The 16,933-nt window shown below is 42.7% G+C and overlaps 1 protein-coding gene across 1 annotated transcript in view; it reads left to right on the forward strand.

The window, feature by feature from the left end:
* Positions 1-16,933, forward strand: part of LOC103073747 (aldehyde oxidase 2-like) — an 87,295-nt gene that overhangs the window by 45,765 nt on the left and 24,597 nt on the right. Inside the window, 9 exon segments of the mRNA XM_007469202.1 lie at positions 63-84; positions 87-140; positions 143-173; positions 2,215-2,302; positions 11,361-11,447; positions 12,028-12,063; positions 12,066-12,221; positions 14,254-14,315; positions 14,317-14,486. Coding sequence (XP_007469264.1) covers positions 63-84; positions 87-140; positions 143-173; positions 2,215-2,302; positions 11,361-11,447; positions 12,028-12,063; positions 12,066-12,221; positions 14,254-14,315; positions 14,317-14,486 — 706 coding nt within the window.

A 16,933-nucleotide genomic window follows, 5' to 3' on the forward strand; every position in this document is an offset into this window, starting at 1 on the left:
CTGCATCGGCAGGCGGACTCTCAACCACTGCGCCACCAAGGAAGCCCAATGTCCTCTATTTTAAACATCCCATCAACAGAATCACCGTCGTGTAAAACGAGTGGGTGGAGGTTTAGGCGGGAAGGTAGGAGGACCAGCTGTACCCGGGCTATTGCAGCTGTGGGCACTATCAGGTAAGTGCACTTGGGGGCACGGGAGGGCGTAAAATGCACAGAGCTGAGGGCAAATCAGTGGCCTGAGAGTCACTTGGGCTGCTGTCATAACCACCTGAGTGTCCTTGGGCAACTCAGCCTCCTGTCTCTTTTTCTTTATAATTGTAGATAACACCCACCCTCCTAGAGTTATTGGAAAAGTCAAACGCACATAGAATAGGCTAATTTGCTCTATAAAGGAAAAGTGGTATTATTAGTTTAACGTCTCCAGAGCTGACACGGCCCGTCCCCGAGCTTCAGGGAAGGTGACCCACTTAGGGGTGGGGCAAGTCACCTGCCCAAGTGGAGTGTCAAGGGGGAAGGCTGCTCCCCAACTTTTCCTTCCTACCGTCAGCTGAAGACAGAGTGGGATGAGGAAAAAAAGGCTCCCACCCTCTCCCTCACTGCTCCTGGGAAGGGCTTTTTGCTCTTCAGTGTGTGCTCAATGGACACGTGACAACCTCAAAGAGAGCTCCTGGGCTGACCTCAACCGAAAGTGTTGCTCTTTCACTGCTCATGCTGTTCACGGCGCTGGCTTTTCTATTCCTCATTCATTTTTTTTTTAACATCTTTATTGGAGTATAATTGCCTTACAATTGTTATTCCTTGTTCATTTTTTAGGGCTGTTTTTTGTTTTGTTTTGTTACTATGTCAAAGCCCCAATCAGCCTGCAAATTTCAAAGGTCCTGCTTCCTTTGACAACTTCCCTGTAGTTCAAGGGTCCCAAAGCACTCAGACATGTGTCTCATTTTGCAATGACAGGTGGGGAAAAGGTGGAATCTGAAATCCATCCCCAGTGTTTTCCATAATGAAACTCTTTGTATTCACACCCATAAAGGAGTCAGCAAGGGATAATTAATTCATCGTATTCCCACCAAGCTTTGTGCATTTAAGACTTCTCAAACATGACTGCACATCAGAATCAACTGGGAGCATTTAAATCCCAGTACCTAGGCTTCCCCATGTTGACCCAGGCATCAGTCTATTTTAAAACTTCCCCAGTGATTCCACTGTGCAGCCAAGTGTGGGAACCAGTACCTTAAGCTACAACATCTGCCATGCACTAAGTGGTCCCCAGAGCAGTGTTCCCAAACTGCTGATAATAAGAGTCTCCTGGGCTCATAGAAATTCTTGCCTCCCCATCCCAGACCCACTGAATCAGAATCACCAGGGGATGGACGTGGAAACTGTACATTTAACTGATACTCCAGGTGGTCCTCATCATTAAAGAGGACCATAAAGCCCTGTGGTAGAGCCGTGGTTTTCAACAAGTACCTGAAGACACCTGCATCAGAATCACTGAGGAAAATGCAGATTCTAGGGCTCCTCCCAACCTATCGAATCAGAGTCCTAGTGCTAAGGCTCAGGAATCTGCATTTCACCAGCACTCCAGATGATTCATCTGCACTTCAAAGTCTGGGAACCTCTGCCCTAGAGAAACAGAAAGCCTGGACGTCCTCACTACCCAAGGGCCCAACTTAGCTAACATAGTAGCACTCATAGCTGAAAATGAAGATTCTAATCCAGACTTCCTAGGCCGTGTGCTTGGCCTTGTTTTTCCAGTTGTGTTGTTAAGTTTGATTTACCTGTTCACACTCTTTGGCCTCTGTAACTAGTGGCGGGGATTTGCAAAATGGTTGGATCTAGGTGAGGGTCAAATTTGAAGCCATGAGAACACAAGTTAACTGACATGTGACATTAATCTCCTTTGGCTAGTTCATCAAACAATGAGTTCTAGAACACAGAGATAATAGTAATTTAGCCATACATCAATTCATATCAGTGCCTAGCATATCATATGCACTCAGTGAATATATATAAGTGACGGGTGGGTGGTTAAATAAATCGTTGGCTATATAGGTGGAAGGGTGGATGGTGGATGGATGGGTAGAAAGGTGGATAGATGGAGGGGTGGGTAAATAGTTAAATGAGGGGATGGATAAATAGGTGGGCGGATGGCAGATGGGTGGATGGATGGATGGATGGGTGGGATGGATGAAGAATCTAAGATTTGTTTCTTTAGAACTGGTCACCCTATTCGTCTTGTTCTTGATTGTGAAGATGATATGTTAATAGCTGGGAGAAGACACCCATTATTTGGAAAATATAAAGTAAGTGTTAAAGATGAAAATATTAAAGTGCCTCATTTAATTTGAATGGTTTATCCTTTTGTATTATTTTGATTTTGCTAAATTCTAAAAACAATCATCTTAGTACATACAATATTAAAATGGATGCTGTGTGTTTGAATACTCATAATAACATTTTATGAGGAACTTTTAGTAAATTTGTTGTAAAATTATGAAGAAGCTAAATGATAAAAATAATTTCCAATAATGATAAAAAAACACTATTGAAGGAATGGGATTTATGTTAGTGGTTCCTCAAAGACAAAAAAAAAAAGAAAATGAAAGAAACTACATTGTTGTACCAAAACTTCTTGACTATAAAAATATTATTTTGCAGTAGAAACTGTTTGGAAACCATTTGACCGTTTTAACTGCAATATTATTTTTTACAAGTGTTTCCACCAAATGGTTATGAAAGCACCACAAAAGCTTTTTGCAAATAGGAAAAAAGAATAAACTAACTAGTGAAATAACTTAAATTGTCTCAAACCACGTTCATTGCATTTTTATGCAACTATAGCATAAACACTATTAAAAATAACTGCTGGGATCTGGTTGACAACAATACTACTTTTCAAATTTGTGATTGAGTGTTAGGACAGTTCTAATGTAATGCTTCTATATCAAACATGCTTCATTTGGGAATTGCTTATAGCATACACATAGCTAGATTTTCTGTCTGGTTTTGTCATTTGGTAATTTTGACAAATGCTAGGCTGAAGTTTTCACGAAGAAAGGTTTGCTAAGCAAAATAGTACCATAAATGAGGGAGCAGAGAGATTCTTAAGCTGTTCGATATAAACCTTTCAAGAATTTTGGAATTGGAGGCTTCCAGGAAGATGGCGGAAGACTAAGACGCGGAGATCACCTTCCTCTCCACAGATACACCAGAAATACATCTATACGTGGAACAACTCCTACAGAACACCTACTGAACGCTGGCAGAAGACCTCAGACCTCCCAAAAGGCAAGAAACTCCCCCACATACCTGGGTAGTGCAAAAGAAAAAAGAATAAACAGAGACAAAGAATAGGGACGGGACCTGCACCTCTGGGAGGGAGCTGTGGAGGAGGAAAAGTTTCCACACACTAGGAGCCCCTTCGCAGGTGGAGACGGCGGGTGGCGGAGGCGGGGAGCTTCAGAGCCACAGAGGAGAGCACAGCAACAAGGGTGCAGAGGGCAAAGCGGAGAGATTCCCGCACAGAGGATCGGCGCCGCCAGGCACTCACCATCCCAAGAGGCTCGTCTGGTCACCCGCCGGGGCGGGCAGGGCTGGGAGCTGAGGCTCGGGCTTCGGTCGGAGCGCAGGGAGAGGACGGATTGGCGACATGAACACAGCCTGAAGGGGTTAGTGCTCCACGGCTGGCCGGGAGGGAGTCCGGGGAAAAGTCTGGAGCTGCCGAAGAGGCAAGAGACTTTTTCTTCCCTCTTTGTTTCCTGGTGCGCGAGGAGAGGGATTAAGAGCGCTGCTTAAAGGAGCTCCAGAGACGGGCGCGACCCCAGAGACGGGCATGAGACGCTAAGGCCGCTGCTGCCGCCACCAAGAAGCCTGTGTGCGAGCACAGGTCACTATCCACACCCCCCATCCAGGGACAATTTCTCAGGGAGAACACACGGCGGGCCTCAGGCTGTTGCAACGTCATGTCGACTTCTGCCGCCGCAGGCCCGCTCCGCACTCCGTGCCCCTCCCTCCCCCCGGCCTGAGTGCGCCAGAGACCCCGAAGCAGCGGCTCCTTTAACCCCGTCCTGTCTGAGCGAAGAACAGACGCCCTCCAGCGACCTACATGCAGAGGCGGGGCCAAATCCAAAGCTGAGCCCCTGGGAGCTGTGAGAACAACGTAGAGAAAGGGAAATCTCTCCCAGCAGCCTCAGAAGCAGCGGGTTAAAGCTCCACAATCAACTTGATGTACTTTGCATCTGTGAAATACCTGAACAGACAGCGAATCATCCCAAATTGAGGAGGAGGAGAGCAAGATTTATGGTTTTTCCCCCTTTTCCTCTTTTTGCGAGTGTGAATGTGTACGCTTCTGTGTGAGATTCTGTCTGTATAGCTTTGCTTCCACCATTTGTCCTAGGGTTCTATCCGTCTGTTGTTTTTTTTAATTTTTTTTCTTAATAATTATTTTAATAACTTTATTTTATTTTATCTTACTTTATTTTACTTTATCTTCTTTCTTTCTATTTTCCTTCCTTCCCTCCTGCCTTCCTCCCTCCCTCCTTTCTTTCTTTCTTTCTTTCTTTCTTTCTTTCTTTCTTTCTTTCTTCTTCTACTAATTCTTTCTTTCTACTTTTTCTCCCTTTTATTCTAAGCCGTGTGGACAAAAGGCTCTTGGTGCTGCAGCCAGGAGTCAGTGCTGTGCCTCTGAGGTGGGAGAGACAACTTCAGGACACTGGTTCACAAGAGACCTCCCAGCTCCACATAATATCAAACGGCAAAAATCTCCCAGAGATCTCCATCTCAACACCAGCAGCCAGCTTCACTCAATGACCAGCAAGCTACAGTGCTGGACACCCTATGCCAAACGACTAGCAAGACAGGAACACAACCCCACCTATTAGCAGAGAGGCTGCCTAAAATCATAGTAAGTCCACAGACACCCCAAAACACACCACCAGACGTGGACCTACCCACCAGAAAGACAAGATCCAGCCTCATCCACCAGAACACAGGCACTAGTCCCCTCCACCAGGAAGCCTACACAACCCAAGCCTGAAGCAACCTTAGCCACTGGGGACAGACACCAAAAACAACGGGAACTACGAACCTGCAGCCTGCAAAAAGGAGACCCCAAACACAGTAAGATAAGCAAAATGAGAAGACAGAAAAACACACAGCAGATGAAGGAGCAAGATAAAAACCCACCAGACCTAACAAATGAAGAGGAAATAGGCAGTCTACCTGAAAAAGAATTCAGAATAATGATAGTAAAGATGATCCAAAATCTTGGAAATAGAACAGACAAAATGCAAGAAACATTTAACAAGGACCTAGAAGAACTAAAGATGAAACAAGCAACGATGAACAACACAATAAATGAAATTAAAAATACTCTAGATGGGATCAATAGCAGAATAACTGAGGCAGAAGAACGGATAAGTGACCTGGAAGATAAAATAGTGGAAATAACTACTGCAGAGCAGAATAAAGAAAAAAGAATGAAAAGAACTGAGGACAGTCTCAGAGACCTCTGGGACAACATTAAACGCACCAACATTCGAATTATAGGGGTTCCAGAAGAAGAAGAGAAAAAGAAAGGGACTGAGAAAATATTTGAAGAGATTATAGTTGAAAACTTCCCTAATATGGGAAAGGAAATAGTTAATCAAGTCCAGGAAGCACAGAGAGTCCCATACAGGATAAATTCAAGGAGAAATACGCCAAGACACATATTAATCAAACTGTCAAAAACTAAATACAAAGAAAGCATATTAAAAGCAGCAAGGGAAAAACAACAAATAACACACAAGGGAATCCCCATAAGGTTAACAGCTGATCTCTCAGCAGAAACTCTACAAGCCAGAAGGGAGTGGCAGGACATACTGAAAGTGATGAAGGAGAAAAACCTGCAACCAAGATTACTCTACCCAGCAAGGATCTCATTCAGATTTGATGGAGAAATTAAAACCTTTACAGACAAGCAAAAGCTGAGAGAGTTCAGCACCACCAAACCAGCTTTACAACAAATGCTAAAGGAACTTCTCTAGACAAAAACACAAGAGAAGGAAAAGTCCTATAATAACGAACCCAAAACAATTTAGAAAATGGGAATAGGAACATACATATCGATAATTACCTTAAATGTAAATGGACTAAATGCTCCCACCAAAAGACACAGATTGGCTGAATGGATACAAAAACAAGACCCATATATATGCTGTCTACAAGAGACCCACTTCAGACCTAGAGACACATACAGACTGAAAGTAAGGGGATGGAAAAAGATATTCCATGCAAATGGAAACCAAAAGAAAGCTGGAGTAGCAATTCTCATATCAGACAAAATAGACTTTAAAATAAGGACTATCAGAAGAGACAAAGAAGGACACAACATAATGATCAAGAGATTGATCCAAGAAGAAGATATAACAATTGTAAATATTTATGCACCCAACCTAGGAGCACCTCAATACATAAGGCAAATACTAACAGCAATAAAAGGGGAAATCGACAGTAACACATTCATAGTAGGGGACTTTAACACCCCACTTTCACCAATGGACACATCATCCAAAATGAAAATAAATAAAGAAACACAAGCTTTAAATGATACATTAAACAAGATGGACTTAATTGATATTTATAGGACATTCCATCCAAAAACAACAGAATACACATTTTTCTCAAGTGCTCATGGAACATTCTCCAGGATAGATCATATCTTGGGTCACAAATCAAGCCTTGGTAAATTTAAGAAAATTGAAATTGTATCAAGTATCGTTTCTGACCATAACGCTATGAGACTAGATATCAATTACAGGAAAAGATCGGTAAAAAATATAAACACATGGAGGCTAAACAATACACTACTTAATAACGAAGTGATCACTGAAGATATCAAAGAGGAAATAAACAAATACCTAGAAACAAATGACAATGGAGACAGGACAACCCAAAACCTATGGGATGCAGCAAAAGCAGTTCTAACAGGGAAGTTTATAGCAATACAATCCTACCTTAAGAAACAGGAAACATCTCAAATAAACAACCTAACCTTGCACCTAAAGCAATTAGAGAAAGAAGAACAAAAAAACCCCCAAAGTTAGCAGAGGAAAGAAATCATAAAAATCAGCTCAGAAATAAATGAAAAAGAAATGAAGGAAACGATAGCAAAGATCAATAAAACTAACAGCTGGTTCTTTGAGAAGATAAACAAAATTGATAAACCATTAGCCAGACTCATCAAGAAAAAAAGGGAGAAGACTCAAATCAAGAGAATTAGAAATGAAAAAGGAGGAGTAACAACTGACACTGCAGAAATACAAAAGATCATGAGAGATTACTACAAGCAACTCTATGCCAATAAAATGGACAATCTGGAAGAAATGGACAAATTCTTAGAAATACACAAACTGCCAAGACTGAATCGGGAAGAAATAGAAAATACGAACAGACCAATCACAAGCACTGAAATTGAAACTGTGATTAAAAATCTTCCAACAGGGCTTCCCTGGTGGTGCAGTGGTTGAGCGTCCGCGTGCTGACGCAGGGGACATGGGTTCGTGCCCCAGTCTGGGAGGATCCCACGTGCCGCGGAGCGGCTGGACCCGTGGGCCGTGGCCGCTGAGCCTGCGCATCCAGAGCCTGTGCTCCGCAATGGGAGAGGCCACAGAGGTGGGAGGCCCGCGTACTGCAAAAAAAAAAAAACTTCCAACAAACAAAAGCCCAGGACCAGATGGTTTCACAGGCGAATTCTATCAAACATTTAGAGAAGAGCTAACACCTATCTTTCTCAAACTCTTCCAAAATATAGCAGAGGGAGGAACACTCCCAAACTCATTCTACAAGGCCACCATCACCTTGATACCAAAACCGGACAAGGATGTCACAAAGAAAGAAAACTACAGGCCAGTATCACTGATGAACATAGATGCAAAAATCTTCAACCAAATACTAGCAAACAGAATCCAACAGCGCATTAAAAGGATCATACACCACAATCAAGTGGAGTTTATTCCAGGAATGCAAGGATTCTTCAATATAAGCAAATCAATCAATGGGATACACCATATTAACAAATTGAAGGAGATAAACCATATGATCATCTCAATAGATGCAGAGAAAAGCTTTTGACAAAATTCAACACCCATTTATGATAAAAAACCCTGCAGAAAGTAGGCATAGAGGGAACTTTCCTCAACATAATAAAGGCCATATATGACAAACCAACAGCCGACATCGTCCTCAATGGTGAAAAACTGAAAGCATTTCCACTGAGATAGGAACAAGACAAGGTTGCCCACTCTCACCACTCTTATTCAACATAGTTTTGGAAGTTTTAGCCACAGCAATCAGAGAAGAAAAGGAAATAAAAGGAATCCAAAACGGAAAAGAAGAAGTAAAGCTGTCACTGTTTGCAGATGACATGATACTTTACATACAGAATCCTAAAGATGCTACCAGAAGACTACTAGAGGTAATCAATGAATTTGGTAAAGTAGCAGGACACAAAGTTAATGCACAGAAATCTCTGGCATTCCTATACACTAATGATGAAAAATCTGAAAGTGAAATCAAGAAAACACTCCCATTTACCATTGCAACAAAAAGAATAAAATATCTAGGAATAAACCTACCTAAGGAGACAAAAGACCTGTATGCAGAAAATTATAAGACACTGATGAAAGAAATTAAAGATGATACAAACAGATGGAGAGATATACCATGTTCTTGGATTGGAAGAATCAACATTGTGAAAATGACTCTACTCCCCAAAGCAATCTATAGATTCAATGCAATCCCTATCAAACTACCACTGGCATTTTTCACAGAACTAGAACAAAAAATTTCACAATTTGTATGGAAACACAAAAGACCCCGAATAGCCAAAGCAATCTTGAGAACAAAAAATGGAGCTGGAGGAATCAGGCTGCCTGACTTCAGACTATACTACAAAGCTACAGTAATCAAGACAGTATGGTACTGGCACAAAAACAGAAAGATAGATCAATGGAATAGGATAGAAAGCCCAGAGATAAACCCATGCACATATGGTCACCTTATCTTTGATAAAGGTGGCAGGAACGTACAGTGGAGAAAGGACAGCCTCTTCAATAAGTGGTGCTGGGAAAACTGGACAGGTACATGTAAAAGTATGAGATTAGATCACTCCCTAACACCATACACAAAAATAAGCTCAAAATGGATTAAAGACCTAAATGTAAGGCCAGAAACTATCAAACTCTTAGAGGAAAACATAGGCAGAACACTCTATGACATAAATCACAGCAAGATCCTTCTTGACCCATCTCCTAGAGTAATGGAGATAAAAACAAAAATAAACAAATGGGACCTAATGAAACTTCAAAGCTTTTGCACAGCAAAGGAAACCATAAACAAGACCAAAAGACAGCCCTCAGAATGGGAGAAAATATTTGCAAATGAATCAACTGACAAAGGATTAATCTCTAAAATTTACAGGCAGCTCATGCAGCTCAATAACAAAAAAACAAACAACCCAATCCAAAAATGGGCAGAAGACCTAAATAGACATTTCTCCAAAGAAGATATACAGACTGCCAACAAACACATGAAAGAATGCTCAACATCATTAATCATTAGAGAAATGCAAATCAAAACTACAATGAGATATCATCTCACACCAGTCAGAATGGCCATCATCAAAAAATCTAGAAACAATAAATGCTGGAGAGGGTGTGGAGAAAAGGGAACACTCTTGCACTGCTGGTGGGAATGTGAATTGGTACAGCCACTATGGAGAACAGTATGGAGATTCCTTAAAAAACTACAAATAGAACTACCGTATGACCCAGCAATCCCACTACTGGGCATATACCCTGAGAAAACCATAATTCAAAAAGAGTCATGTACCAAAATGTTCATTGCAGCTCAGAGATGGAAACAACCTAAGTGTCCATCATCGGATGAATGGATAAAGAAGATGTGGCACATATATACAATGGAATATTAGTCAGCCATAAAAAGAAACGAAATTGAGCTATTTGTAATGAGGTGGATAGACCTACAGTCTGTCATACAGAGTGAAGTAAGTCAGAAAGAGAAAGACAAATACCATATGCTAACACATATATATGGAATTTAAGGAAAAAAATGTCATGAAGAACCTAGGGGTAAGACAGGAATAAAGACACAGACCTACTAGAAAATGGACTTGAGGATATGGGGACTGCGTAGGGTAAGCTGTGACAAAGCGAGAGAGAGTCATGGACATATATACACTACCAAACGTAAGGTAGATAGCTAGTGGGAAGAAGCCGCATAGCACAAGATCAGCTAGGTGCTTTGTGACCGCCTGGAGGGGTGGGATAGGGAGGTTGGGAGGGAGGGAGATGCAAGAGGGAAGAGATATGGGAACATATGTATATGTATAACTGATTCACTTTGTTATGAAGCAGAAACTAACACACCATTGTATTGCAATTATACTCCAATAAAGATGTAAAAAAAAAAGAAAGAATAGTGGAGGTTTTGGTGAAAGGCAATTGAGAGGAGATTAAAAAAATAAAAAGAATTTTCGAATTACCATAAATTCTAAATTTGTACATTTTGCTCCATTTCCTAACTTCTCTGATTTACTATCCAGCAGTTCCCTTGGAGTAGATGATAACCAAATAGGTAAATGGTTCCATCAATGTATTTATCCCTGATTTCAGAAAGGCAAAGGGACCAAGGCCAATTCTTTTTTAGTAGAACTACACTAGGGAGTGGGAATTTTTCTTTTCAACCTGGGCTGTGCAGACAAAATGATCCAGGTGGGCGGGAAGGGAGTGGCAACTTGAGAAAAATGCAAGCTGCCCGGTACTAACAGCAGCACGAGCTCACATTTGTTACATGCTTCATCAGTGGCAAAGTGCTTCACTAGCTCAGTAAGATGAAAGCAGTCATTCCCATGTCCGTTCCCCGACCTCAGAGGCTTTCCTGTAAAAAGATGCACTGTGATTCATTCCAGTGCACTCTGGAATCCCAGAGACTTTTCCACAAGGGGGAAAACCACAGACTAAATTAGAAGGAAAACCAGTAAAAAGTGAAGGAAAATCTTCCAAGAACAAGGAAGAAGAGGGTAGCAATTATATGCTGGGAGACAAGCAAGAACTTTAGAATTCCATACTGACTGTGAAGCCAGAAAATTACACGTTGAAAGGAAAGGGGTCAGCAATATTCAGGTCAGAGGAGGTCTTTGTCAGCCAAGCACTGAAAAACAAGAGAGTGTCCAGACGTGGTCCACCACAGAGCAAACGGTGGTGGTCTGTCTTCAATCCTGCCCATGGAAGAGCTGGGCTGCGGCTCAAGCTTAGCATTAAATTCTAAACATATCGTAAAATGTCCATCATTTGGTGACAGGTGGGATTCATGAACAACGGGCGAATCAAAGCTCTAAACATTGAGTGCTTCATTAATGGAGGGTGCACACTGGATGACTCGGAGCAGGTATGTGCATCAGAAACCGGCACCGTCCTTCTTTGTGAACAGAATGCAGAATTTCTTTATTTTATTTTATTTATTTATTTATTTATTTATTATTTATTTATTTATTTATTTATTTTGGCTGCATTGGGTCCTCGTTGCTGTGCACGGGCTTCCTCTAGTTGTGGCGAGCGGGGACTACTCTTCATTGTGGTGCGTGGGCTTCTCATTGCGGTGGCTTCTCTTGTTATGGAGCAAGGGCTCTAGGCACACAGGCTTCAGTAGTTGTGGCACACAGGCTCAGTAGTTGTGGCTCGCAAGCTCTAGAGCACAGGCTCAGTAGTTGTGGCACATGGGCTTAGTTGCTCTATGGCACATGGGATCTTCCCAGACCAGGGCTCGAACCTGTGTCCGCTGCATTGGCAGGCGGATTCTTAACCACTGTGCCACCAGGGAAGCCCCAGAATTTCTATATGAGTCTTTGTGGAGCACTTTCTTTAAGTACTTACCTAGTTCCACAAGAGGTTCAACTCTGTACTTGACTTTTAGAGAAAAGAAAAAAAAATGTTGTCCAGTATTATGTGAATATCTCCTTTTACTTTAGGTAGTAGAATTTCTTATACTGAAGCTGAAAAATGCATATATAAAATCTGCAACCTCAGGTTCCAGGGCCATGCGTGCCTGACAAATTTACCATCTGACGTGGCCTTTCGCGGATTTGGCTTCCCACAAGGAACCCTGGTAACAGAATCTTGCATCACAGCTGTAGCAGCCAAATGTGGCCTTCCGCCAGAAGAGGTAAGGTTGTAATCGAAGTCATAACCAAGGTTGCTGAAGAGTCAGATGAGATGTGAAGCCAGCTACTCAAGGAAACACCCCAGAAGAACCATACAAATTAGCCCTGGCTCAGAATTCAAGATAAATTAGGGGCTACCTAAAAGAACTCACCTCCACCTATCGGTCTCCTTCCTCATGCAACGATTTCTCTTTTTCTTTCTTTTTTTAATTTGTACGAAAGGAATTCTCTTTTTAAAATTCAAACCATACTGAAGTTATTAAAGTAAAAAGTGAACATCCTTTCATCCCCCGTCCATATTGGTTGAGGGTAACCATTGTTAACAGTTCCATGTTTATTGTTCTAGCTCTGTCTCTATGTTTACCCACCCATCTGTATTCATACACAATTACATAAATGCTGACATATGATGCAAATGTGCACATATGTGCTTATTTACCAAAATGAGACCATAATAAACACATAATTTTGCACCTACTTTTTCTACTTAATATGCCATGGCCATCTTCCTGTGTCAGTAAAATAATCTACACAATTCATTTTCATGACTGAATACTTCTGTGTAATATGAATGTACCATAATTTATTTAGCCACTCCACTATTGACACACATTCAGGTTGTTGCCCATTTTTTGCTATTAAAATGGTATGGGTACAGAGGTACCAAGGCTGTATCTTTGCTCTATTGTGCATGTCTGTAGGATAAACTTACAGAAGTGGAATTGCTGGTGCACTTGAAAACTTTTGAGAGGTATTGCCAAAAGAATGCCCTCCAAAAATATTATCTTGTGCAAGATCCTAGAAGGTACACAGTATGTACGATATGCCAGACCAAAGAGAGGCAGCCACTGGCAACTGAGATAATTGTTGATAACACTCTTCCACTTCTCACACATTCCAAGCAAATCCCAGCCTGCTTTTTCCACTTCTGTCCCCTGTTTCCCCAGTATAGACCCTCTGCTCCAGCAAAGACTCTCCATGTCTTCGAACCCCTTTGTCCTTAAATTCAACAGGGAGAACCACCAGGTCTGTGAATTGTGATTGTTGAGGTACTTCCTACACACAGGGGAACACCTAAATACTGAACAAGGAAGACGGTAGTTATCTAAGAGAAGTCACATAAAGTGTTCTATGGGTACAAAGGAGAAAAACATCACATTGGCTTGGGGGAGGGGAGTCAAGCAGAACTTTCTGGAGAAGATGGCACTGGGGTAGGCCTTGAAGAATAATAGCACAGGGAATGGAAAGGTAATCTGGGCCAGTGGAACACTTGAACAATGAGAGGCAGCCTCTTTGTGGCTCAGTTTCTTTATCTACAAAATGAGGACAATATGACTCACCTCACAGAGTTTCCCCAAGAATTAAATGAATTTGTGAATATTTGGTTTCATAAACTAGGTAGTAGTATGCCAGTGTAACTGCTGATAATCATAATTCCTTTATTGTCATCAGAGTGGTTGGGGATGATGAAAAACCCTGAGCATATCTCAGTGGGCTCCCCTTCTTCTTTGTCAGATGTTGCAAGTTTCTAGGACATGACACACCTATATTTAAATACATTTCTAAAAAGATTTGACCACACATTCCAAAGGCAATTGGAAGGCTTAGAGAAGATCTGCTCTCTGTCACTAGCTGCAGTGCTCTTCCTCTCTAGCAAAACAAGTCTTCAGTTATGACAATAAATCCTTGCTTTCATATCCTGTCTACCAACACTGCTCCCCACTCTGAGCCTTGTAGGAAAAAAAGGAAAATCTACCCCCTTCAGTCCCTCCATCCTACTGCCCTTCAAAGATCAGTTACTACCTCTATCTTCCACTTCCAGGAGGGAGAGACCTCGATTGGTGCATTGAAGAAGACAGGAGAAATACCGCCCCCCACTATTTCTGCAAAAACGCATGTTCAAAGAAAAAGAAGAAAGACCCTGTCTTCTCTCCACTGAAGTTTACGCTTTCGTGGGGAGGCTTTACAAGTCTCTCTTTTGCAATCACTTTCTGTCTTATCATAGCTATCGACTCAATTTCCCACCCACTTCAGATTAGGGAGAAAAACATGTACAGAACAGTTGATAAAACCATCTACAAACAAGCATTCAACCCTGATAAGATGTTGGAATGAATGTCTGGACAAGTCTTCCTTTCACAACAGAAGAATGCAATAAGAAGAATTCAATGAGAAGAATTACTGGAAGAAGAGAGGCATTGCTATGATCCCCATGAAGTTTTAAGTCGGATTTGCTGAAACAAGATATCATCAGGTAAGTCTTGTATGTGTGGGAAGTAACCCTCGTTCAGACACACTCTGGCTCTCCGACGTGGGAAGAGTGTCACATTTCCAAGGGTACTGAGCCCCTCCCCCAGCACCTGGGAGAAGTGTACAGAACCCTCCTGAGCAGTCCCCCATCTGCAAGCACTTTCAACACAGTGCAGTAGAAAAACACCTCAATGGCAGAAAACGGCATCAGCCAGCATGAGATCCACAGAAGCAAAACTGCCATGATGGAGCGTTGACCCCTGCTGAACCCCCACTGTTCCAAAAGGGGACAGGAGCCCACGAGGCCCATGGTGCCATGCTTTCTGAGCTTGGAGGTCTCACGGCTTGGGCAAGAATGGGCTTCTCCTGCTCTGTGCCCCAGACCCTGCAGCACTCTTCTGTGCCCCTAAGTCTGAGGCAGAGAAGTCATTCCATCTTGCCGTTGACAGGCTGGCTGTTCTCCTAGCCACCTCTCCTGGAAATCTGTGTCAATTCTGCAGGGGTGGAATGGGGGTGGAAGGGTCCAAAAATCCTCATAGGTAGATTTGTGAAAGAAGAGTCAAGTCATTCAGAGGCTCATCCAGAAGGGAGGAGGAAGGGCGGCATAGGGATGGGACCTTTGAACAGCACAAAGACTGGTACAGACGGGTTTCCCAGCAATCACAATGGGTCATATACAGGAAGGATGTTAGAAAACTGGGAAAGGCTGCTGCCTCCCCATTGCTGTCCACCAAAAGCAGAAACTCAGCAACTGGAAAATCTTACATGCATTAGATCTAGATCTAAATCTAAAATCCAAATCTGAAAGTGCATTAGATCTCCCTTGTGTGTATCATTGAAAGCATTCTTCCACTTATACTCAGCTACTGGCAGCTAGCACACACACACACACACACACACACACACACACACACACACACACCACAAAAGCTGCCCTGTCAAAGGGAATCCCTCTTAGGGAATAAAGCAGTTGCCCCAAATCCCTAATCAACTGGAGCCAGAGGGACCTGAGAAATCCTTGGCCCTGCCACTTATTAGCTGTGTGATATTAAGCAGGTTATTCAAGCTCTCCGAGCCTCAGCTTCCCCAATTATAAAATGAGAATAATAACCCTTTCTCCTAGGACTGATGAGGATTCAATGAGATGCTGAATGTAGGATTTGGCAGTGTTCCTGGAATGCTGTGTGCTATCCAGAGCAGCCCTAGGCCCCTCCACAGGAGATCTCAGACACATCTCTCAGGGCTGTGGCTCCTCTGGTGGGTAGGACTCCCTGGACTCCTGGATCACATTCCTGTTTGGGTCCAGAGTGCCCATTTCATAAAGAGACACAAGGAGGTTAACCGTCATGTCTACAAGTCTGGACTGAATCAACAGCTGGGGTATAAGAGATCCTGGATAGCTGCCAGTGTGGTTTTTCTCTCTGACACCAAGTGCTGTCTGTCCTCCACCAATTCCCCAACACCAGCTGGGTGTCCAACAATTCAGTTCCGGCACTAACTACCCAGAGTTGGTGCAGAACCCACAGATCTAGGACTGAGTCCTACAGGATGGTCGCCACTTCAGATGCCAGTGCAAACAGGGTACCCGTACTACCTACACTTCTGTCCAGACAAATACAAATTCAGGGGTTTCCACTACCCACCCTCAGGTTTGATAATGCCATAGAACAACTCACAGAACTCAGGAAAGCACTTTACTATGATTATTACTAGTTTATTACAAAGGCTACAACCCAAGAATAGCCAAATGGGAGAGATGCACAGGGCAAGGGATGGGAGAAGGGGAGTCGAGCTTCCAATGCCCTCCCTCTTCATCCAGGCATGCTGCCTCCAGCCTGTGGATGTGTTCACCAACCCAGAAGCTCCCAGAACCTTGTCACTTGGGGCAGGGGAGAGGGGGTTGATAATGGACTTCATTACATAGGTGTCATTGATTACATTATTGACCAATGGTGATTGAACTACTCTCCCCTCCCTGGAGACTGGGAGATAGGGCTGAAAGATGATACCCTCTGACCATGTACTTTGTTGTTCTAGTAATGAGCACCCATCCTGAAGTTATCTAGGCTCCCTCCATGAACCATTCCATTAGCATACAGAAGACAGTAAATTCCAAGAGTTTGGGGAGTTCTGTGCCAAGAACCAGGGCCAAAGACCACCTCCTTTTTGGTTTTTATTATTTTTTTATTGATGGATGGTTACCACACAATATTATAGTTACAGGTATACAAGTTACAGGTATGCAATGTAGTGATTCACAATTTTAAAGGTGATAATCCATTTATAGTTACTATAAAATATTGGCTATATTCCCCATATTGTATAATATATCCTTGTGCCACATATTTACTTGTTTTTTTTTTTTTCCACGGTATGCGGGCCTCTCACCGCTGTGGCCTCTCCCGTTGCGGAGCACAGGCTCCGGACGCGCAGGCTTAGCGGCCACGGCTCACGGGCCCAGCCG

This window comes from Lipotes vexillifer, unplaced genomic scaffold (assembly GCF_000442215.2).
Source record: "Lipotes vexillifer unplaced genomic scaffold, Lipotes_vexillifer_v1.1 scaffold648, whole genome shotgun sequence".
In the NCBI taxonomy this organism is placed as follows: domain Eukaryota; kingdom Metazoa; phylum Chordata; class Mammalia; order Artiodactyla; family Lipotidae; genus Lipotes; species Lipotes vexillifer.